Source organism: Drosophila persimilis, unplaced genomic scaffold (genome assembly GCF_003286085.1).
Source record: "Drosophila persimilis strain 14011-0111.01,24,50 unplaced genomic scaffold, DperRS2 tig00000793-arrow-arrow-pilon, whole genome shotgun sequence".
Taxonomy (NCBI): Eukaryota; Metazoa; Arthropoda; class Insecta; order Diptera; family Drosophilidae; genus Drosophila; species Drosophila persimilis.
The window spans coordinates 572,730-598,364 of NW_020825354.1; the positions used below are offsets into that span (position 1 = coordinate 572,730).

A 25,635-nucleotide genomic window follows, 5' to 3' on the forward strand; every position below is an offset into this window, starting at 1 on the left:
CTTGATTACCTGAAAAAAATGAATGCAAATCAAAACAAACCCAAAGCCAAGGCCCTGGGTTGAATTTCAAGGAAATTTCCCAAGAAATTGCTAAAGCAGGAATACTAATAGAAGTTGAACAGTGGCCCCGGGGCCCAAGAAATTGCCTACCGCCTTCCTGTAGATCCCGAAAATGTTGCTTAAATCACTATAAATATTTCGATTCGAAGCAAAAACGGTAGAATTCGGCAAAGAAAAGAAGTGCTCCATCACCACGAGAGAGTGCATAGGGGTATATTCTGCATGCAGTCCATAAATTGATTTATGAACTGTTTAATCCTTAAACATTTGAACTAAAATCTCTTTTCTTGTAGGAATTAGGAATACATTGCTTCAGTGATAATTATGTATAAATTGTTTCTATGTTTAATAGAAATGTTTGCTTTTGTAAATAAAGTTAGTTTTTTACAATAATCTTTTGAGTATCAGGAAAATCCCCGTCCCCGTCCCAGTCCCACCCCAACCCCCGGCCACAAGCCGCAAAAGGAAAATGATAGACTCTCACTCTCCTATCAAATATCCTCTTATACCATATATTTTCCCAGCTTGAGGCATAGTTTCTACCCCTCTTGTAGTTCCGCTTGTATCTACTCTTCATTTACTAAGAACCTCATTGACTTTCATAGATATATCTTTATACACGATGAAATTTGTATCTTTTCATCTCATGGCCTCCTTTTTAGATGTCTGTCCGAGCTGTCTGTCTGTCTGTCTGGCTGGCTGGCTGGCTCTTGTGTCATCGTCAGGCAAAAAAGCCGCAACCGCATGTGACATATGAAAAGTGCCTTTTCCGCCCGCATCCCCTCCGCCAGCCACTCTTCCACTGCCCTTGGGGCATAGAAAACTATGACCCGTAGAAAATTTTCAAATTTAATTCAATTAAATTTTTTTTTGTGCTTCGTTTTTTTATGTGCAACTCAAGTAATGTCCTCCTCCTTTTCTCTGGCGGCTCCTTCCGCCACATCTTGTGGCAAGAGACAGGAAATTTAACATGTGTTTGATGGGGCAGGGCGTGGCATATCGGTGGGCGTGTACGAGTATCTGGAGGAGCACATCTTGTGGTTTTTAAGTGCTCTAACGACGAGGCCTCAGAGCAAAATTGATGGCTCTTCCTCTTGGACATGACTCGCCAACGGACAGATGGCAGGTCCTTGGGGGCAGCCTCTTTTCCCCCGGACTGGGGCATGACAATGTAAAGGAAAGGAAGACAAGAAACCTTAAGATGGGGCCATGGGAAAGTCTATTCAAAAACTCATAGATTTCTGATTTGCGTGTGGAATATAAAAATGTTAAAAAAAAGGATTACCAGACCCCCACGGAAGCGAAAAAATTGTTCGGGGGATTGTCTTTTTGTACCCATAAAAATATTGTAAAGGTACAGGAACCTCGTAAAAAACAGCTTTGATTTAGGGGCGGGCTCTCAAGCGGGGGAGAGTTTACGAAGAGCTTTAAATATTTGAGAGTTGATTCATGGGAATGCCTGAAGGCATCCTTCCATTTAGCCTACTGCGATCTGTAGAGTTCTCTCCTTCCCAGGAGCTCTTCGGTGTTAATTATACTATATCCCGAGCGACATTTGCAATGGAAATAAATGGAATGTCGAGGTGCACCACGCTCTCTTTCCTCCGCTTGGGCACTTCTCTGCCTCCTTTTGGGTGCATCTTTTACCGCGTTTCAGTGCTCTCCACCGTCTCTCCGCCGACTTTCCTGCTCATCCACTTTCCCAGCGTTTTGGGGGGCACTCTACAAAGCGGAAATTAGCTCACGGAGTGCCTTCAAGGCCTTGATTGCTTGCACAATTGCTCGCTGGGGGCTTGGGAGGTACGGAGGTACGGAAACGTGAGCGTACACTTTCCCGCACGTGCAGTGCAGTTGTGTGTCAACCCAAAGGACTCCTCGCCAGGAACTCCTTTCCTTTTTTGATTTTATTAGGCGCAGGAATAAAATTTCAGCATTTATTTGCTGTTTCTGTTACATTTAATTAAAAGAGCCACGCAGAGGCTAAGGACCCCCAAGGGAAGCCAGGGAATAGACGGCAAAACAGGCCAAAGGAGGTCGGCAGAGGAAGCGTGGAGCAGGCAAAGGTCAACCAAATGAGGAAGGGAATAGAAAAGCAAAACAAAAGAATCCAAACGAAGGAGCAGGAGAGCGTTGAAGCCCAAGGATGGGACAGGCACCACGTGCCCCAAAAGAGGCAAAACCGAGACACAGACACAAAAGCAGAGGTCGAGAAAATCGGTGTCATGTTAATGACCGATTATCCTGGCGTATGTGTGTGTGTGCGCAACACCCCTGGGGGGTGGGGGGAGTGGAGAATAGAAATCATCAAACACATTTCCTTGTGGGCAGTGAAAAGTGTGCGAAAGTTCAAATCTCATCAAATGTTAAAGCGATAACCCGATTTACAGAGAGGGCAAAAACGAAATGGTATCTTAATGTTGAGGCACGTGCGCGTCGATTCAAAAACTGATTGTAGGGTTAGGGGGAATTTTGGGGGTTTTCCAACACTTGTGAAGTACCATCTCTGATATATTTATCCATCTCTATTGTACAATCAATATCGTATCGTCATGTACAAATTTGCGAGAAAAGCATGCCATGCCTTAAAGTGAATGTGCAAGTACAAATAAATAGATATATCAAATATTTCTAGCAAACTCAATTCCAAAATCGAGTCGTATCTTTCTACGATGTGTCCACCGATTTACCCACCGGATGTGAGCTCGCCTCAGCAGACAGTAATTCAAAACATACGCAACATTCAGTTAGGTGGTATCTTCAGACAATTGCTGCTGGATCTCAATCGTCCTGCAACATTGGACGACATTACAGGATGGCTGGTCCAACGCAACAGAGTGAGTACTTATCGACTAAGTATTATGAGATTGTGGCACCCTCTTCATATGTTGCCTTCCACAGGGCTTGGCTGATTTTCCGCGCTTTCGGGAGATAACTGCGCATTCCCTTCGCATGGCGGTGCTAATGGGCCATCTTCACTTGGTGAATGGCCTCTATACCCTAAGATATTCCTATGCTAATCAAAATTGATAATTCTATTCGATTTTTGCAACCCCAAACCCCAACAAAATATGTTCATCTGCCACGTCCTTCATCTTGAATAAAACACCTTTTCGTTGCTGTCGATTACTTGAAATAGTTTCTTATGGTATTTCCAACAGTTCAACAGTCCAACAGTCCTTTATATCCCAATTGTGGCCAAGAATAGTGCAGTTAGTTCCGCTATAATTAACTGCTTGTTTTAGTAAACTTAATTCGGGAAGAGTTATGGTTCGCTTCCTATGGCCATAATTCTCGCGCCCGCGACTGCCATCGGATCCGTCCTTTGGTTAATTTCTTTACATAATTTTCTTTCCGGTGCTGTGCTGGACTTTTGTCCACATAACAAATTAAAATTTGGCACGCAAAAACTCCACCTCCACACACCATGAAACTATTCCAGCTGGTGGTGGGTGTGGGCGAGGCCATTCTTTCAGCGAGTATGGAAATTTTGGTATTCTTTTGTGTGTGTGTGTCCCCAAAGAAACTTCTGGTGTAGAGGATATGTGAGGGGCAAGGTACATATAATGGTTAAAGTAAATTGGATTTCGCTTTATGCAAATTTATGCGCACAGATTGAGTGACATTAATGGATGATGAAGTCGGCCACAACCAGAGTCAGAGTCAGAGCCAGAGCCATGACTGACGCACCACTCAGTGGAACTGGAATTGGAACCAGAGCTGTAGCTGGCACTGGCTCTGGTGCCTTGAGAGATCGACCACCCCAAGGGGGATATAGGGGGGTATATTGAGGGGCCGCGAACGTGCTCTGGCTTTGACCGCAGAACCGCAACCCCCCATTATACCTCTACGAAAAATAATGAGAGAACTCAATCATCAATTGGTGGCGTATCAGGCTGAAAGAATTGCACTCGAAAAGCACGAAATTTTCAGCTTAATTAGGAGGGGAGTGGAATCCAATTCACAAATGCCAGCCCCACCCTCGTTCCTTGCTGTTCTTTCGGCATTTCTGTTGGTGCTGCTGCTGGTTTATGGCCATTTAAAACATTTATAGCCGAGACCGTTTGAATGACAGGTAAGGTGGGACGAGCAGAAGGAGCAGAAGAAGAGGCAGGTTGAGCGAAAGGAGCGCCGGAATGAGCAGGAGATAACCTGCCTCATTATACGTCGTCTCCTGCCCCAATCTTGCGGTAACCCCTCCCCCTCTGACCCCTCCCTGGGCGCTACATTGCCTCAAGTTTTTTTAATTGTCTGTTTACAGGAGGAGCAAGAGCAGCAGGAGCCTGGCCGCAGCAGCAGCAGCAGCAACAAGGACATTGTGATTCTGATTGCCACTTTGAAAATGAAATTTTTTTAATTTAATTTCTGTGTTTTTTTTTGGTTGGGGGCTCTCATTATTTATATTTACTTTTAGTTCAGTTTTTTTTTTTTGGTTTTATTGCCTTGCGGGGTAGTTTCCCTTTTGGGAAAACTTTTTTGTGACGAAAATTGAATTAAGGCTAGACATTGTGTTTTTTTGCCGTCAATTCTCATTAGGGAGGCCCCGAGGCCGGCTCTGATTTTAGTTGAAAAGCAAGAAAAACATAAACAAAAATTTAATTGCCCAAATAAAAACCTAATTGATTAATTAAGTGGATTGTAAACAGCGAATTCGGGCGATCAAATGATTAAGCTCTGATTGAAATTACCCATTGAACGGTCGGACGGATGGCTTGAATGATCTATGAAATATGATCTATCTATAAACTAATGGAAAATGGAATAGAGAGTTTTGTAGGCAAAGATTTTGGTGCTTGGGCATTTATCATTTGGTGACTGGTTAACGGTTGGAAAATGGCCTTGCGACACTTTAAAATGTTAAGAAGAAGTTCTCTGCAATGCTGGACAGAACTTGAAGCAAAGTAAGGGATATAAATTATAACAAAAGCGGGTACTTAGGCGCTGCTTATTACTGGGTTATAAAACGGCTATACTTATAGACTAGAGCTCAATACTGGCTTAGAATCATGAACAATTAGTTTAATAATACATTTATATGAAACCTTTTTAGAAATATTTCAATATTAGAGAGGAGAGGGAGAATCAATATTCTATTACAATAATTTGAAGAGATACTCGTACTTATTCTTGAAGTGCCCCTTCTTTCCATTAAATAATTGATTCCCAATGGGGGGAACATTTCTGGTTGGGAAATCTTTTCAAATTCAATCTCCCTCCCGAATGCCTATGGAATAATTGTAGTGAATTTATGATTTTCCTAAAGGACTGTGGGATGGCCATTCACGTTGATTGCCTTTAAACCTAATTGAGGGTCGGCCCGAGTTGGGTCCCGTTTCCCTCCCTCTCCCACGCGCTCCCTCTCGCTAATCGAATTGGTTTATTTTAATTTGTGTTTTCATTTTGTTTCGTGTTGTGTCTTTGCTCTTCTTCCAATCATCTTCATCCGAAGTAGAAAATTAAATTTACGCTCATTACAAATGGCGACACACCGCACACACAGAGGTCAGTCCTCAGCATTGGAGACCCAAAAGTACAGAGGAAACCGACCTAAGCACGGAATAAATAAAAAAAAATAAGAAAAAAGGGAAATTCCAGAGTGAAAACACAGCTTCGTGGATGTTCACTTAAAGGGAGAGAAGTAGGATAGAAAATGTAATAAAATTACCTCCATTTGTGATCCCTTCTTGCCCATGGAGCCGCCACCGCCGCCCGTGTGGCCGCCGCTCTGTGCGGCATTCATGGCTGCGCTCTCGGATGGATTTCTCTCTCTGTATGTGTATCTGTATCTTAAAAAGGTGTATCTGTATGTGTGATTTGTATTTTTATATCAATTGTCTGCTGCTGCTGCTGCCTTAATTATTATTGCCGTGGGATTTGCACTTGGGCTTTGGCAATAAATCCTTATACCCAGGACGACTCCTTCGGTCTCCGTTTGGTCTTTCAATTGAAATTTATGTGTAATTTGAGTTCGTTTCGCACTTCGGGACACGGTGGTTTCGTTAAAGCATTCGTTGAAAGATTTATGGCATTATTTAAGAATCGCTATTGATCTACGAGTATATATACATAAGTATATTTATGTGGGTTGTTGCTTTGCCGTGTGCAGCACTCGGGCACGCCCCGAAATTCGGGCCTCCTTTTCAGTTGCAATTTCTGTTAAGTTGTAAGTGAGGCCCTTGCCCGATTTGCCTGCTTTCCTCCCGATGCTAATGATACCGAAAAACTAACCAAGAGCGTGAGTCGGTCTTCTCGGTCCCCGACTGCGAATGAGAGATACTTGAGCACGTCTTCCCGCTTTTAATACAATGTCTATCGTCGTGGAGGAGGAGACAATGGCGGCAGCAACAGAAGCTGAAGTTGAAACTTAAATAAGCCACGCAAACAGCAACAAACAGCAACAACAACAAGAGGGGCAGGACGGGACAGGATTCGAGGACAATCGTGTGCGGTTAATGTAACTATATACGGGCACTTGAAGTCCTTGGAAGCCAACATATCGCATGACTTGTCATCGGCTTTTGTGGTCTGGTCTGCGTGTGTTGTGTGTGTGTGTGTGTTTCGGAGGGATGCTGCCAGAGTTGGCTACAGGATACAGATTGGGGCGGTACGGGGGCGGGGCAGAGAGATGCCCGAAGGGATACATTTTGGAAAACAATTGAAAATGATACAAAGGTTCTTTTCCGAAACGATTCATTAAGGGTCAGTCTTTCGACCGAGGGGCGCTGCCGCATGACACCAAGTAGAGGAAAAAACGTGGGATCGCTTTCAAATTGAATTATTATTTATTCTTTCCACGCTAGAATCACAATGTTTTTGAAATGGATGTTGAAAGTGCTCAATATGCTCGTTAAGGGTATAAAACGATCCTGAAACAAATCTTGAGGACATCAAATGGTAATGGAAACATTCAAATGCAAAGCATTCCCAAAACAATCTTAAGTCGATTGTGGGATAATTAAGAAAAGATTATGAATCGAAATGAGTGCTTAAGTGAATGCTTGCTATGAGCATAACACGGCTGAAATAAGTCTCCCATATTGTTCAGCGAATAAAAGTCCTCAAAACCAGGGTATCAACGAGGGCTATCCTATCAGAAGGCCATTCAGTTGCATATTTTAGAGAGGCCTAGTCCACATGTGGAACGGCTAAAGTATGCCCCAGGAACAGTGTCAAAGAGTGGCTCTACTTAAGCAAAAGATTTCCACACAAAAACTTTCTTGCACATAAAAATTCTGAGAGCCCTCCTCCGCGACACTCGACGCCAAAGTGTCATTGTGATTATTAAAGAAAGTAAAGAAAGTTAAAGGTAAGTTAGGCGACAAAAACTTTCCCCCAGAGCCCCAGAGGCGAAAGTTTTTCTCGCCAGAAACGAACAAAGGATAATTCAATAACCAGGAAGGAGTATTGTGCCTGTCGGGATACACGACAGGGAACAGGATCAGGCCGTATGGCATGCATTCGCTTTGAATCCACTTTGAAGACAGGAAAATTGTAATAAACTTCTCTTCCATCGAGTGTGTGTTTTCCCACAGAAAAATACTTTTAAAGATGGCAGCAAAAAATACAGAATGTCAGAGCAACAACAGAAGGCCACAAGAGGTGAAAATGAAAGTGAAAGATGATGAAGGCAATTTTTTCGGACCCCTTAAGCCTTTGATGGTGACTCTTCTGGGGACGGGGCCAGAGATGAAAGGCTCTGCAACTGTGTGGGCCTTCCGGCTCCTAATTGTTGCTCGTTGTGTTTCTTTTGGGCTATTAATTTGCCTTGGGCTCAAAATGGAATCAGGAATGGATAGAGATAGAAAGATACGAAGCCCAGAGATGGAGATGGAGATAGAGATAGAAAAATGCGAATCGCTTGGTTTTTATGCATTTGCTACGTGATTTAATTAACGCCTCTGACTTTTAGCTAATTACCACCACCAGAGGACCAATGGACCCCCAATGGACACCCACCAGAGGACTCCATTGCAACAAATCCACAGTGTCTCTGTTTGGGGCTTCTATTTGCCATGCAAATATTAGCCGAAGGCAATGGCAAAGACAAAGCCACCCCCCAGAACGGATTTCCAAGGGAACGCCAGAAAACCAAAACCAATTCCAGAACAAATAAGGTAAGAAATCAGCATTTACCATTCAGCCATTCATCCATTCAGCCACTCGGTAAAAAGGAAATCAAAAGAAAGAATCTGCCAGTGGAATAAAGTGTGTGCAGTGCCTCGCGGGCTGGAGCGGGGGGTTGGGGGGTGGGGGGGGGGGGGCAGGGCAGAAATCAAAGATTCCTCCGGAATTCCTTTAACAATTTGGGTATCAGCCAATCTTCCATCGGCCCCAAGGGGAGCGCCGTGGGGCAACAGGCTAAGGCCTGGACCTAATCCCAGATCAAGGTAATGCCACGCCGAGATTTCACCAGACAGCCAGCAAAAGCAACAACATCTGGACGTATCCTAGGGTTTGGATTTCCAACTTTTTATCGCGGCAGCAAATTAACAGTGGCACAAATCAGGATAGAACCTGCACTCTCTGTCTCCCTCTCTCTTCCACAGTTTTGCATGCCACAAGAGAAAGAGAGAGGGAGAGAGAGAGAGAGAGGGAATCGTTTCTAAATCAGCCTGCTCCTCCTTTCAACGAACTTTTATTGAAACATGAATCCTCGGGTCTGAATATTCTGAAAATATTCTCTTGAATTTCAATTTGTTTCCCGCCCACAGATATGATTTTTCCACCCACTTTTTATAGGCACTTTTTTATTGGATTACTTTGTGACTCCTCTGCCTCCCGTATTTGCCGTCAATTAAGCGTTTTCCACACTAATTTCGCACAGAAAACACTGAAATATCACCAGAACAAACAATAAAAACAAGGACCATCCGTAGACGAGATTGGGATAGTGAGCGTCGACAGAAGGGGTGTGGCAGGATGTTCGTGTTTAATTTGTATATATTTTGCGGCAACTTTTGTGGCGCGAAAATGTGGAATTTGGGGGAATTTGAAAAACGGGTAACGATCGCCGACAGACGCGCGGCCGCGCGACGGCAAAAAGAACGAGAGAGCAAAGGACGACGACAAAGGACCAACGAGGGACAACGACACAACGCGCTCGCTCGCGTCTGTTCCGTGCGGTGCGTCTCGGTTGCGACTGCAGCAGCTGGCGTTGGGAGCGAAACTGAACGTGCCCCAGACGACAACGACAACGACAACGACACGCCGCCAGCTGCCTGCCACACAGCCACGAGAGGCGGAGTATCACAGCGAACGGCAGCCGCTTGGGGAGCTTTCAAAACATCCGCATGGCAGAGCTTTTTCGGTGTCCTCCATCTGCCTGTGGCACGCAAGCTCTCCACACTCTGTCCATCACGTGGCAGGCAGCATGCGGAAAGCGGCGAGCAAAACAAAAGTCGGGGAAAACCCTCGTGATGAACTCGAGTGTGTGGAACGTGCCTAATGAGCGTCGTTTTCAGTTTTCTTAGTTTTCTCAGTTTTCCCTTTTCCTTTTCCTTTGCTGATTTCCTCAAGTCTTTCCAGAGGAGAGAGAGCGAGGCCAGAGACACAAGCGACACCATCGAAAATAAATCTGAGCGAAATCTGAACGATCTACAGGGTATACATATGTCGGCAAATATGCTAGCATTTTTCATTGGATTTAATTTTATTTAATGACTAATTTATGCACTTTATGGCAGATTCAAGGAACTACCAAAATGCCATCCCCAATGGGTATAAGCAAGTCGAATCCTTTGCTTTTCCCTGGCCATGCCCCAATGATGGGTACGTCTAGGACGTGCCATCATTTGTGTGCCATAGGGCTGGTTTTTGGGGTTTCTGCCGGGGGGGGCCAGGGTGGTAGTGTCAGAAATGAATAATGTCCAAGTCCAAAGCCAAGGCACCTGGCCGTACAATCGTCAAGGAGTACGAGGGGATGCAGGGCGGCCCTGGGGGATAAGATGGGTGAAGGGGCTAAGGGTTAACCAAAGCAGTTGATCAGGGCTGCTTCTCCTTCCTTTTCCTTTCTGCCACAAAATCAACCTTCTGTTTGCCTTTGAATTCGCGACCATTTAGCATATTTCATTGTAAGTGCCACCCCCTTTAGACCCCACTTTTGCCACCAACCCCCCATATTTTCACATGAAAAACATTCTGGGCAAAATGAATGGCGAGCCGCCGCCGCCAGCCCCCGGCATGAGATGAATGCGAAAAGTCATTGCCAAAAGGCCGCTGCATACAAAATTATTTTTGCCTTTGCTTTTGCTCTCAATGTTCGTTTCCGCTTTACCCCCCTGCACCCCCTTTCGTGCTCTGTTTGTAGTTTTCCCTTTGATTTAATGCCTAATAAGCTGTTTTCACTGCCCATCCACCGTTGGTTGCAAGATTTTCCAAAGTCAATTGAAAGATTCACCCAAATGATGTTCGGAAAAGTTGCGAAAAAGTTTGAGTTGTTTTTTAGAAAAAGAAAAACTCAAAGCTGTGAAAAGTGAAAACTCAGCAACAGGCCCACAGCCTCTAAGGGCCATAACTTTCATGTCCTATCATGTCCCATGCTCGAATTGCAGTGGAAAGCGGGGCTGTTGTTGGGGTCCTGGCCCGCTTGAATCGAAACGATTTATGGTCGCAGGGCAGAAGGAGGTGAACTTTTGTTAGGCCTAAAGCTTTAGAAAGCTTTAATAACGGTATGGTTTGGATACTAAGCTCGAAGAAGCTTTTCAACAACTTCGGTGCGTGTGAATGCTTCTTTGAAGCTTTTCGATATTACCGTAAAGCTTTTAAACTTTAACGTGGAGCTTTCGAATCATTGCAGTATGTGAAAAGCTAATCAAAAAGCTTTTGTAAACTTGAAAACTTACAAAACAAAGCTTTGCAAAGGACCGATGGTCTTTTGAAACCCCAAGAAGGCAGTTTTATGCTCGGAATGCCCCCTTTTCGAATGGGATCTGAATTCAATTCTCATAATTCTCATCGTATGGGAGATCCCAAAAACTCAGTCGGTCTCCCATTCCTGGCCCCACTCTAATTCAATTTCATTCCTTTTTCTTTTTTGTTTTAATACATTCAAGCACGGCCCCTGCAGATTTATGTAAATATGCAAGTACATGCGAGTATATGTACATATCAAATGGATTGGATTTGTCTGAAAATATGCCCAAGTTGCGCTTCAGTCGCGAAGAATTATGCGAATCATCTATCAGATCGAAAGCACATCCTCTCAGACACCTTCTTTAAGGACACTGAAATGCGTGTGCATCGAGACATTTCCAAAGGCTTAACTATCTTTTTTCCCCATCCGTTGTTGACTGGGGGAATTGAGTTGTACATGTTTCCATGTCACTAAGCCGACATTTTCCTGGGCGGCATGGACCCAAACACCTTCTTCTGGGAAAGTGTTTTTCCCCCATGGCAACGTCAGGAAAATGCAGCCGCGTTAATTGCACATCGAAGCGGAGAGGAAAGAGAGAGCAGAGAGAACACTGGCTGGCAATTGTGTGGGCGGAATTAGATCAACATTCATCCATGGGGAACAGACACATGTTCTAGTGCTGTGGAGACAGAAGGGAAGGTGACGGGACATCTTATTGCATGGAAATCAGACATGCGACACATTAAATGCATTTGCCAAGAGCTTCAGTCGTAGTCGCAGTTCCACCTTCCATCATCATCATCATCGGGCGGGCGGGCACTTGTATGCCGCATTTCTATTTCCATCCCCTTGGCAACATCCTTTCGCAGGCTTCCTTCCGCAGATGGAGAATGCAGATGGAGAATGCAGATGGAGAAAGGAGAATGCAGGAAGAAGAGGAGAGCCTTCCGCTTGCGTAGGTGTTTGGCTTGTGGGCATCTTTTGGCCTTAGTTTGCGCCATTTTTCTTCATCTTTTGTGCTGCTGCGGAGCTGATGAATTCGTTAGGTGCCACCCTCCCTGCCAACAGAAGCATGGAAGCATCCCCCCTGCCACGTTTTTTCAATCCCCCATTCCGATGCCACATCCCATCCTGCAGCAGCATATCCTTCCATCCCTCCTGCCGCACCTTTGGGGCAATCGTTGCGCAGGTTGTAAACAACCAGCAACAGCAAAAAAAAAGGTGGCACAAGCTGAAGTAAGGGAAAGATATAGAGAGTGGATTTGGACTTAGAAATACCCTCTATATCTACCTCTAAAAAATTAAGGAATAAGCTGCTGTATCACGCGTCAAGCAGCAGTGCCCCTCGGTCGGCTTTCCACAAAACCGCGCGCATCGAGCTTCGACTTGCTTTCGCCTACTACTTCATGTTGGAATTTGTGATTTTTATGCTGCCATTGATTAGTCGATCTAGAGCACTTGATGCTGGATTAAATGTCGCTCAAAATTCGCACAATCCTGAAGCAAAAACAGACCGTTCCCATTGTCCAGCATACCCCTCTTATACGCCATAAATACGTGGCAGAAAAACCGCAATAAGTGAACATTTCAGTGTCGTATCCTTGACGTCAGCAGCAGGCAGCAGCAACCGCTGGGGAAATGCAAGCCGGTGACAGACCGCAGGAGCAAGCAGCAGTAGGAGGAATGGACATCCGACGTCCTCCCACACTCTGGCGACGGCGTTTCGAAAGAGAGCGAGATATCTTTCAAGCTGCTTTGCTATGCTTTTCAACTTTGAATCCGAATCAGAATCAGAATCAGTATCTCGTCTGAGTCTGAATCTTTTGTGTATCCGAAAATGAACTTTGCAATGCTGCTGCTCGTGTTCCTGTGCTATCTGCTGCCCCTTTCTGTGGTCCCTGAGACCGGATGGAAGCCAGAGTCAAGTAATTCAATGACCAAATCCTTGTTCGATCTTTATGGAGAGCTGAAGCAGCGACCCCGTTTTGGAGAGGATCAGAAATCCCTAAAGGAGACTAGTGACGACCTAATGAAGTTTCAGCTCTGTGCAGATACTACAGGATCCTGCGAGGATAAAGAGAAAATCCTTGTCAAGGACGAGGACGATGAGGAGTATGAAGATGCGGCAGCAGACGATAATGCCGGTTATAAGGATGATGAGTGCGGTATCAATAGCGACAAAGAGAGGGAGGAGCATCAGAAAGATGGGACTTTTATGGAAAGGGTATCCTGCCTGATAAGGGGCATACACCGAAGCTTCAAGGCCATGGAGGACGATCTCAATGACTTGGCATCGCAGTTGCACGAGCAACTGGCGGAGCAGAACGACGAAGAATCATGTCCCGAAAATGTGCAGAGCGATGAGTGTCCGGATCAGGAACCTGATAAAAAGGGGAACCCAACAGACGAGTGTGGACAGGATAGTAATGAAGACGAATGGCAAAATGATCCGCAAGAAGACGAGTGGCAAACGGAACCAAATGAAGTCCCAAAAAAGATCCCCGATATGGATCTCCTACAACAGATATACCTCCTCAATGCACACTTGTATGAGGAGGACGACGAATCATCTGAACCAGAGCTCGACTATGGCACTGACACGGACCCTGATGCAGACGAGGAGTCGGAACTGTACCCCCGCCTGCAGCTGCGCCACTATCAAGATAATTATCTATGATCCACACCGGCCAGCACCGGTTCCTCCTCGGCGCAGAAGCTCCAAGGAAGATACACTGCTTTGCCCACCTTGGCCTATATTCTGTATTTTATATTGCTACCCTGCTACACTACACCCCATATAGACGGAAAACAGGGCTAAAATCAATTCCACTATAGTTCGTGCAAATGTAAATCCCCCAAGAAAACGATTCCGACTCGAGATACAATATTGTCATTCAGAAACAGAGTATCAGCTACATTAATGTCGAGGCACGAGACTTTCAATAAAAATAACGTTCTTTATTTCCTTTAAAAAGTGTTTCAATACTTTCAGACTAGTAAAGTCTTCCATGAGCATCGATGTAGACCAAATATTTATGAGTGTCGTGTATCCACGTGCTCGAGTGATTTTCACATCTCTGTAGCTGTGCCTGCGGCATGTATAGAGAAATTAAGTGAAAAAAGGAAGATCAGCCTTGTTTCATGGGTCTGCATCAAAACGATGTAATTTTCGAGTCAATTTTCCTGATCCCCTCAGTCCCATTGCAGACTTTGCGACTTCTGTGTGGCATTTTCCGGTCGAAAGGCACTCCTCCCTTTCTACTTTTGTGGTCGAATCGAAGTCAAATCATTGCTGGAGGGCAGGGAAAACTGATGAGAAACTTCTGCCTGAGTGGCAGTCATATTGGTCTGCAGTTTGATTCGCATTCCTCTCTTTTTCGTTCTGTCTGAAAGTTCTGTCAAATGCTGTTTTTGTTTTCGGGGCCTCCTCCACCTATGAGGCGCCTCTCCATTTGGGTTTGTGGTTTTCAAAGCCTTCAATTTTCAAACAAAAACAAAATCGATATAGATTTGAGTTGAGTTGAGGAGCATGGGTGCTCCTGGGTGTGTACTGTGCGTGCATTTGATGTCCTTTCGGCAACAATTATATCCTGAATAGTAGTTAAAATGTTTATGGGCCTCCACTCTTCTCAAATTCTCACTTCTGCCACACATCTCACGCACTCTGCTCCACTCTTGTGAGGACACTTGCTCTCCTGGCCCTCCTTCCTGCTCTGGTTATGTCCTTTGGATTGTCCTGTGATTTATTTCTGCTGATTAAAGGCAAAATCTCTTTGTTCCTTGGCCTTTTGTTCTGCCAGATGATTGTTTTATTGCTTTGTCGCCTTCGTTTTTGGTGGACTCTTACTTTTACGAGCATTCCTTTAATTTTCCTTAAGCGCCACATGGCGCGTATACTTGATGCGTGGCATGTGGAAACCGCAGCTTCAAATGCCAGGCTCGCCTCTTGCCTCCCCGTTTGCCTCTGCACCCCCTCAACTAAATTATGAATGAACGAAAGGTGGAAAAAAGCGCCAGAGATGCCCCACCTCCTGATGCCTCATGCTGCACTTTGCTGCACTCGTGTCTCCCGCAAGGTCAGAAAAAGGTACTCTAGGGGTTGATGGGGGCTGGGGCGGTTGGGTCTAAGAGGGTGGCTACTGCTTCTGCTGCTGCTTCTGCTCTGAACTTGAACTTTTGTCAGACCGAAAACAGATGCTTCTCGCGCGCTGTCTGGCTAAGTCGGCTTTAATTATGGCATACAACACTTTTGCACACAAGAAGACCTCTGGAAGGGAAGGGAGAACAGAGGAGCATTGGGGAGAAGAGCGGGGGTGAGTCGGGGAGAAGGTGAAGCCACTGAGAGACGACTCAGAGAAGGGGCAGTGGCAGTGGCCTCCTCCGTTGAGCAATTAAACGCGAGGCTACAAATTCTTCACACGCGCCCCGCACATAAATTCCACAGCCCAACGAGGAGAAAAGAACGGGGATGGGGATGGGGATGGGGGACGGCTCTAGAGCAAAGAAAACAAAGAAAAAAGCGATACAGAGAGATGACTAAAGAGTGTGCGAAAGAGAGGCCAGGGAAGTTCTTGCATATTTTTTTAAGGGCATTTTGTGCTATTTATTTAAGGGAAAACTTTTGCTTTCGCCAATGAAATATGACGCTTACTCCGCACATACCTTTGCCTCCCCCCAGCCCAACAGAGGAGCCACGAATGGACGGAAAGAGGGTGAAAAGGAGAGCGAGGTGGAGCAGTGGAGACATAATCATATTCATGACAATATAATGGCATCGTTAGATAGGAGGCTCGAGAGGAGAGTCAGTCGACTGGAAGTCCTAGGCAACCACAGAAGTCGCTTTCGCTTTCATTTTCATATGGAAGATACCCTGAACAGAGACGGAAGGGTATGATGTATGCAGCATCTTTTGCTGAGTCCCAGAGTTGGGCATCTGTGCCTCTATCTGCTGCTGGACCTCCATTCCTCCAAACCAATGGGAAACTCCTAGATCAATCATCTGTCGTTTGGCTCTTTAAACACCTGGCTTTCACCCAAATTGGGTGACTATATCAATTCTTTTCCATATAGACCACACATTTTCAAGGGTATCCGAACCCTCGACTCCATTGGATGGCCTTCTGTCCAGCGCCAACGGCTGTCCATTAGCCAGTCAGCGAGTACAACAACGATAGAGCGAGGGAGTGGGTGCCTTGGCATGGGGCAGGCAGCGAGAAGTCCCTTTCCCCATTTGAACTTCATAAATTCATGAAGCTGCCACTGGCGCATTAATCAGGACACTGAGACAAGAGAAAGAGAGATAGGAAAAGCACGAAGGACTTCCCGCACAGATGGAAATTATCAAGTTTCTCCGCTTCTGTTTTCCCCGTTTCCCAAATTGATTTCGTTACGGAAGAGAAGAGATTTTTCATGCTTTTGAGTCCTCTCACTTTTTGGATAATTGCCAACAATTAGAGAATACAAAATGAATATAGGATTTATCTTAAGACAGGAGAAAGATAATTTCATTCAATCTGTCTAGATTGAGGAAGTGGAAATACGGAGGAAAAGAGCAATCGGTCAATGAATGGAATTAAACGGAGTATCCACCCTCAATTCCCTCGGATTTATGCTGTCAAATTGGTTTCCATCAGAGCACTGCATCTGTGTATCACTCAATTAATTCCCAGTGAAATAATGAAAGAACCTGACTAACAGTTTAAGAAAACTTTTTCAATTTTTTTCCAAGTGTTTCTTTGATTTTATTTTCCCAAAGAAAACTTTCAGATCGTAACATTTTTACATATACAATATGAACAAAAGAAGTTGCATCGCATCTTTCGCTAGGGCTCGTTGAACACCTGGTTTTCTTAGAGTATTAATGCTAATGCTTTTTGTTGCATAATTTTAGGATCCATATGCATACAATAGTCCACTATACACACTCTTCCCTTGGGTAGAGCGCTCTTCTTACCGGAAAGAACTCTCCCAGAAGTCTCTTTCTTTTTTTAAAATTTATTTATTCAATAATTTCAATGGATTCAATGAATTATACTTACCGAATGCTGCTCATTTATGGATTCATTGTTTAATTATGTATTTATTTTTATTTTTTTTCAAAATATTTGGTTTTTTTTGGGGGGTTGTGACACATATACACATACATATATTCAGACATATACATATATATTTTGTTCGGGTGTAAGTGTGTGTGTGTGTGGTGTGTGGGTGTTTGTGCGGGGGGGAGGGAATAGAAGAGAGAAAAAAGAAAAAATTTTATATATTTATCAAATGATTGCACATTAAATTTGTGATGAGATTTCTTTTGCTTTTCTTTTATGATTTATGAAATGGGGCTTGTGTCCAAGTGTGTGTGTGTGTGTCTCTTTGTTTGTGTTGGTGTGTGTGTGTGTGGCATGCGAGAGGAGGCTAAGACATATAGATATGTATGTAAAGAGAGAGCGACGGGCAATAAGCTAGTATTCTAGGAGAAAAAAAGCCACAAACGATGGGAAATTACTACATCTAGGACTTACCTGAGAATCAAAAGTCTCACATACACAAAGAAAACAAAGAAGAAAATCGAATAAAAGAAGGTCGAAGCAGTTTAGAGATGATAGGGGGAATTATAGGGCAATAGAGGGGGAAAAAGACTGGAAGATGATAGGGAGATACCGTGGAAGATATGTATGTCACAAGGTAGGGTGCATCTGTGCCCCACTTTGGCAACAGTTAAATGCTGACATCTATTGATTTTGACAATAAAATATGCGTTTCGTGGCGAGAAGACCCCTATTGTAAGCCGCCTCTATACCACCCCCTTCGGCGACCCTACCCTTTCGAAAGGGTGAAGGATAACAAACTTTATTTGATTGTTCTCCTTCCCTACAATTCGCAAAGCCCGTTGCCAACCAAAGCGAATGTCACGTTTCGTTTTTATTTCAATTTGCGATGCGAACGCCGGTCTTTGAAGCCCCACTGTGGAGGCCCTGGTGCTGGGGGGACGGAGGTTCCAGGGGTTCCATAGGTAGGCAGTGGCTGGCCAGCGGCACGGGGAAGGGAAGCACACTACAAATCTGATTCTAAACTCAATCAAGCATGTCGGTCCCCTCACTCCTGGTAACCGGTACGGTTACGCCATGCCCCGAGACCACGACCACGAACACGTGCCTCCCTACAGAGCAGGGCTCGGCAGGGCACAGCATGTTATGGCCACTTGGGAGAATGAGTGGAACAGTGGATCACAACACAAGTGGAAACAGTAGAATTTATAGGGAATAGTCCACTGGGAGAGTGAGTGGATTGTGGAAGATAGGTAGAATGCATGTGCCTCTGTAAGCGGAACTTGGGAGGTATCTAAGTGGAACCCAAGTGGTGTTTACATATTTATACAGATATAAATATGGAAGCTAAGTGGAAGTGGAACATAGCTGGAATACAATACACGTGGATCAACCCTGAGTGGATCATACGTGAGCGGAACAGTGGAATTTGCAATTTTCTAGCAGTTTCTCCCACAGGTAAGATATGCCTTCATACGTACATATGCATGTATATTTGATAGCCACTTAGAAAACTTGTGGACTGAAAAAAAAAACTTTCTAAAGTATTTTCATAGTGACTACCAATCAGAACTTTTGCAACCTTTTTCATCATCCTTTTACTTCCACACAAATTCTGATGCTTTTTATCTTTAAACAGCTGTTTTTCTATACCATATCCCACTATATATATCTATCCCACTGTGCCGCGCCGCACTGTTAGTTTGATGCATTGTCTGTGGATGACACAATGGCTTTTTCCGCTCTACCTGTAGACACAACGTGCACTGCATTTGATTCGATTAACGCTGACACCATCCCCTGCTGCGGCTCTGTCTGTCTGTCTGTTGTAACAAATATTTCACCGCCCATCAGATGCATTCATCATCGCTCAACCAGAAACCAGAAGAGGCTCCTACTCCATCATCAACAAATGTTGCACTGTACTGTGTGTGGTGGTGGTGGTGGCATCTTGTTTATCATCTGTCTGTCTGTCTGCCAAAAATGCCTGATGGCCCAAACATTTCTCCCTTACGTATCTGTACGTGTATCTTTGACCTTCGTTGCTTTTCTCTGCATTACAAATCAATTTGGAAAATTGCAATCTGCCGCAAGAAGAAAATCAGAAATCATTGCGCTTCGATTAAAATTGTTTGCCAATTCTTGTAAAACATTTCTATATCAAGTTTGTGTGTGGTTGCAAAAGTGGAAAATGTGTGCGCCTGTCGATGCTCAAGATTACATATTTTCCATTTCCTTCAACGACACACACACATGAGGAAAATCGTTTTTTCCAAGGATATTTTTTCATTTAATATTTTCCCATTTGCTCGCTTTAGGAAAAGTTTTGTGTGTGGGGAGGGAGAGATCTAAGAGTGGAGGGTAGAGCGTTGCATGTGGATGTGACGTGAGAGCTCAGACTCTCGAAGAAAAACAATAAAACTAGGGGATTATCGAATAGTTTTTCCGATTAATGCTCTTTAATTTGAGGCCACTATTTTTTATTAGCGTCTATAAACGATAAATGTACTACGTATTGAAATATATTTTACAGTTTCTACTAGAAATTAATGAAAATACCTTTTCTAAAAGACGTTTTTAGGCTAAAATTTAAAAATATCGATAAAAACAAGTAAGATATCTAATTTCGATCACTTTCTACCAAAAAAACACAGAAAAGGTAGGAGCTTTTTATACACAATCAGAAAGGAATACCGACTGACCGAGGGGCGCTACCGCATGACGTTTTATTCCCCATTTGTGGTTTATTTCATGAAGACTCATATTTGGTTTTCCCTGGATCGTTCTTCCCCTCTCTACATCTCACACAACATTTAAACCGCCACCATATATTCATATATATTTTTCTATCCGTATTGCGATTGTATCTGACAACTCATTCAAAGGAAGATAGCTGTCAAGTGCTAGAATGCAGGATGCATTCTTATATCCTTTCCACTCTCCCCTCACTCTATCACACTTTATGGCACATAAGCGAATGGTTGGATTTGGACGTTTAATGAGCATGTTGGCGCACACATCAAACCCTGTGGCATAGACCCTACTATGACGATGGAAACCGTAGATATAATAAAAAAAAAATATCATATTACCACAGTGTAATGGGGGAAAACCACTAGGAAACCGCTGGGAAAACTAAAAGGGGCAGGAAATGGGAAAATGCTTCTAATCCTCCCCACTGAAATTTATGTGCAGATTTTATTGGTTAGTAGAATTAAGTAAAATGTCGGACAGGAAACCTAGAAAATGCACATAAAAAGATTGAAATAGTAGAATTGCGAGAGAGAGGGAGCCGCACAGAAAGAGCTTTATTTTTAATTTGATTGAATTAATTAAAACAAAAAAAGGAAACATTATACTGAAAATCTCTTTCTACTTACTACTGCTGCAATTTATTTGCCTTCTCCATTTCCCTGCCACCATTCTGTCCATTCTGGCAACTAAAATGGAATTGTGTGCATTGGGAATGGGGCAGTGGCAAGAGAAAGTATTTCGAGTGGCAGTAGGAACAAGAGCTTGCCTCTTAAGTAAGATTTGAGCCCAAAGTTGTAGCAAAGTCAACTGGATACCCAGCAGAAATAGGGGAAAACTCTCTTCCCCATTGTCCTGACAAAACTGAGGAATTTCAAAGTCAGATAGAGAGTTAAGAGAGTGTTCAAAGGACATTAGGCGTTAGTTCATCAACCAATTGGCTTATCAAATACTATATTCGAAAATTTATCTAGAATTTTTTAGCAGCCGCTCAACTTTAACCAACTTTTTTCCACTTTTATTTTTTATATTCTCACATGCATCAAATTATTTAGATATATATTTTTTATAACTTTCCAACTAATTTTGTTGTATATATTTTTTTTAATATTAATATTATATTTTATATTTTGTTATTTAATATGTTCGAATGCATTTTATATATTATTAAAAATTCTAATTTATTTTGTATATTTTTTATTAATTTTTTAGTTTTAGTTCTTTTTTTCCTTTACAATTTGTATTGATTTTTATTTTATTAAACTAAGTTGTTTTTTGTTAATTAAAGCACTTTATTAAGCACCTTTATTCTTGTATAAAAAAACCTTTCTTAGAGCGTGCCTATAAGCGGTACAACAAAATTCAGTGGTATTCATTCGAATTTGCATTTTAAATCCCAGCTTCAATGAATTAAAGCATAAAATCTAAAAATGCGGTGAGATTATCCTTGTGCAATCTGCTTTCAAAGAGTTCCAAGATACAAATGTATCTGCTTGTAGTGGGACTTTCTTCTACCTAATACTTAGCATGCATACAAATAAAACATTTCAAAAAACTAATTCTCATGCCACAAGAGGGAGATTTAATTTAATTTAATATACTCTTCAACGAATTATCTTGTTTGAAAATGCAAATGAAAGGATTGTCCCAATTAAAAGTGAATTAAAAAATTAGTTTAACAAAAGCGAGCGTTTACCTCTTCATCGTTTGTGGTCGTCGTCTCGTTTTCGTCGACAATGTTGTGGATGTTTAGAACCATTTAAGCACACTACTCGGACTCGGACTCGGACTCGTACTCGTGAGTTCCATTCACCATTTAGTCAAATCAAAAGTTCAGTGAAAGAGGAAAGTGAAACGTAAGCGAAGCTGGTCGAAACACAACTGCCACACGCCAAACGCCACAGCTTTCATTCAAATAAATGCGTATAGATATAGATATAGATATGTATAAAGATAGATGTAGATACCTGACAAATATTTGTGTTCAAATAAAAGCAATAGACAGATAGATAGATAGATAGATTGACAGATAGAGAGAAAGAGTGTAATACTTACGCTTTTGCTTAGCCTAAAGAGTTACTCGGAGTTAAACCAATTGGCTAAATGTTAGTTATTCGTACTAGTACTAGTATGTATATATCTGTGTGGCACTTTTCGGTCATGAGAGAGCTAGACCATGATCGGGGTGGTTGCAACTACGTTTTTGAGCTAATGACAAAAGTAAGACAAGAGCAAAAGAGTCGAGCAGAAGTTTGTTTGGTCACGCCCTCTAAAGCTGTTTGGAAAACGCTAGTCGGAAAAATACTCGAGTTAAAGTGTGGAACGGAAGAAAAATATAAAAGGGAAAATATTGAATTGAAAAATAGAATAGAACGAAAGCCAAGTCAAATATTTGTCTAGCTAAAATGCAAAAGGCAATGGAAAGCGAAAGTTTTTTCGGTGATACCCTTGCAGAGGGTACTATTGTGTGTGTGCATTACTTTGAGTCTAGGATTCTTTGACGGGGTTCAGAGAGCTAGAGACAACGCTCTGTCCTTTCAATTATTTCTTTGATAATAAAGCTATTGATGTTTAAGATATCTCAATGAAAGAAATATACAGTTTCTTCGTTAATTTTCAACAAAACTATTACAGATTCCACTGCACTTTGCACTGCTTGCTAGCCAATAGGCAATGAGAATATTTGCAAAACTAAAAGTGCATCTCCAATGATTTTGTGTAATTTAATTGCTACGATCATAAATTATTTCTTTATTTATAAAAACTAACTCAAATATGATCTAAAAGCCAATATGTTTACCAAGTGCATAAAAGGTGATAGACCTCACAGAAAATCGAATACGAAAGTCTGTGTTAAACTTAAGAGACTCTTCTAACATATGTATGTATTTCCTGGAAACAGGAAATATAGTTACTACCGCTAATAATCCCTCAACTGCAAGGGTATTGAAATTTCGTTGCTCCAAACTAAGTTTTAATGCATTTGGTGTAGTATTTTTCGTCACGCACTTTGCTACTTAGTGAGTGAATGAGAGAGCGAGAGGATGGATGAGCGAGTGGATGGGCGGTAGAGTGGAAATGGTTATTGTTTTTGTATTTTGGTTTTTCTCTGTTTCTGAATGAACGATGGGTGTAGGTGGCGGGCGGGGGCAACGCTTCAATGTTTTTGTTACACTACTCACCCCAATCCTGCCAAGCAGCAGGGCATCCATTTCGCCACCATTTTGGGCGACGGGAGCTGTTGTTATCACGGATATCGTCGGCTCCTGTTGACCACTCAGATCGACCGACATGTTGAACGCGCTTATGGATTACGATTACGATTGCGATTAAAAGGATGTGCTGTCGCTTGTTGTTTTAGTTGCAGGATTATTTTTATATTGTTATATTACGATTATTATTGTATTTGTTCACTTTGGTGCTCAGTCATCGATGCTGATGGATGCAAAAACTGCAGCAAATTTCAATTAGTTTCCCCCTAGATCCAATCCAATCCAATCCAATGAATGGATGAAACTTTTAATTGATTCACTAATTGCTTGTGACAGCTCAGCATCCCATCGCAGAGCAATCGAAAAGGCGGACACGAAGAGAGTCGACACGGAAATACGCACATACAATCCGTACAAGCAGATAGAAAAAAAATCAAGTGAATCAAAGCTCTTGGTGGAATATCGCAGACATTAATTGGCATTGGCGCGTGCCAATGGGCCACAGAAGTTTGCCATTTCATTCCGAAGCTAAGGGTGAAAGAGCTGCCAATAACAATTAGTGAGAGGGAGAGATTATGACGCGGAGGAGGTCAACTAATGGGGGCAGGATCCACTTCTGGAGGAAGCAAAGCGTAGAGTGCACTAAGTGGAGTTAGGGGATAAAAGGGAATTGTTTTCGAGTGGAATTTCATAGAGAGTGGTTCGTGTGGGGGTGGAGGGTGGACACGGATTATCTTCAGGTAAGTAATAGAATCGAAACTGTAACGTTTTATGAAATATCCCATTTTACTGGTGCGCACTGCTTGCTGAAGGCACTTCTTTATTCTCCTCTGAGCTGCTTACATTACTGGAGATTTTCACTAACATAAAACTATTCAATAGTATATCATTTGAACAGCTTGGCTTCCAATGGTTCGGTTAATCTCGATTTGAACTACCGATCCACAGGCATTGCTTACCGCTGCCTACCACTGCTTACCGCTGCCTACCACAGCTTACCACTGCTTACGGAGTAAGCAATACAACCGCACTGCTTGTTGGTGGCTCTTTGTGGTAGTGAAGCCGCTAAGAGGCCTCCAATGGGAGGATGCGTGTTACAGCCAGCGACAAATAACAATTTCAATAAGCCGCAATTCTAATTAAACATGTCTCGACGAGAGGGATAAAGTCAAATATGGGGGCATCCTCTCTGGAGGATTCAGAGAGACAGAGGGAGAGAGAGGGGAGCGTGGGATGAAGCAGTGGGAGCCACACACCCACCCAGCACGTCTGTCAATAAACGCCGGAAGACATATGACAACTGACAACAGAGTGTGCGTGTGGGCGTGTGGGCCGACGTCTGCTGTTGCTGACACGTTGAAAATTTCATTTTCAAAAGCTAAAACGTCTGTTTATCCCTGCCTCTCCTGCACCTCCTCGTCTGGGAGGCACCTTCTGCACCTGCCACATGGGGAATTGCTGCCACGCGACGTCCTCGTCGTATGCACAATTTGTAAAACGTTGAAAATTTGTATTAACGGCATTACACACGGCTTTACGAGCAGCCCATGGAGATGGAATAAAGGCCACACAACGAGCCGAGAAAACAGCATACAGCTACCAGCCACGACCACACGACGCTAAGGTGACAATCTAAACGACTGTGAAATTGTATTTGTGTTTTTATATTTACTTCGCACACTGTAAAACCCCCCAAAAAGGAAGAAGTACGATCATATTAGGACTATGGGGATACCCCATGAGATATCGATGATTTGTTGCCAGGTAAATAGACATGAGCTACGGACTACCCAATATTAGTTTCGTTTTGAAGATATGTATTTCTTCAATAATTGGTGTCGATTCCCTATCCAATTAGTGCACAGCGTGTAATCTCAATATCTGTGCATACCCTATTATGGGTACAGGGTATAGGCGACGGAAAATAAAGGAAAACCTGTCACTTCAACACATTTTACAGAGGCCATCAAAAAATATCGTGAAAAACAGCGCGGGGTTTTGTCATTCGGTAGTGCATATATGGTCGCGTCTGCAGTAAAAGTTTTCCAAACACTTTCATTATGAGAGTCCATAAAAAAAGATACTTAATCGAATGTGAGAAGATTATGCTTCAAGTTATGAAAGTGGTTTCTCTGGGCAGCTGTTATCCGCTGTGCAGATACTATAAACAGATACAGATAGAGGTAAATGGTTAGACAGATATAGAGATGGAAGATAGAGTCCAAATATCTGCTGTTGTCATTCGCGGCGCATCCCATCGAATGATGGCGGTCAAGTGTGTGGGTCACAGGAGTGAGTTCTCCCAGGGGAAGGGATACCTCCTCATCCCGTCCGTATGTCAGTCTTTCGCTGGCACTCTGTCATGGGTATTTTCGCCCACTTCAAGCGTGTGCTAATTTGGCTTTAATTTTCATTTTATTACACGGCAATATTCATAATGTGTGTCCGTGGACTCCACTGAGTGGCCCAAAAGTCAAACAACTCACGTTCGTGGAAAGCGCATGCGTGAAAATACGCGGGAAAATAAGTGCGGGAATCAACATCATCATGAGCATTAATATGCAAATGAACAAAAAAAAAATGGGCCCAAAACGCAGCACAACGCGACGCATTGCATACACAATTATGCAACACACAGCGGAAAACAGGGAAAAACAGAACACTGATTCAGATTCAGAGATTCCGCGAGCCAGAGATGCAGTCAACGGAAAAGGCCAGGATT

General features: G+C 43.1%; 1 protein-coding gene across 2 annotated transcripts in view; it reads right to left on the reverse strand.

Moving 5' to 3' along the window:
* LOC6600757 (dipeptidyl aminopeptidase-like protein 6) overlaps window positions 1–25,635 on the reverse strand; it is an 85,742-nt gene that overhangs the window by 41,529 nt on the left and 18,578 nt on the right. The window contains exon 2 of one of the 2 annotated variants that reach the window (XM_026992857.1): window positions 22,884–23,152. The exons of the other annotated variant lie outside the window; for it this stretch is intronic. Within the exon in view, the coding sequence (XP_026848658.1) occupies window positions 22,884–22,994 (111 nt within the window). The 5' untranslated portion in view covers window positions 22,995–23,152. The remainder of the gene's footprint in view (window positions 1–22,883; window positions 23,153–25,635) is intronic. 2 annotated transcript variants of the gene reach the window in all.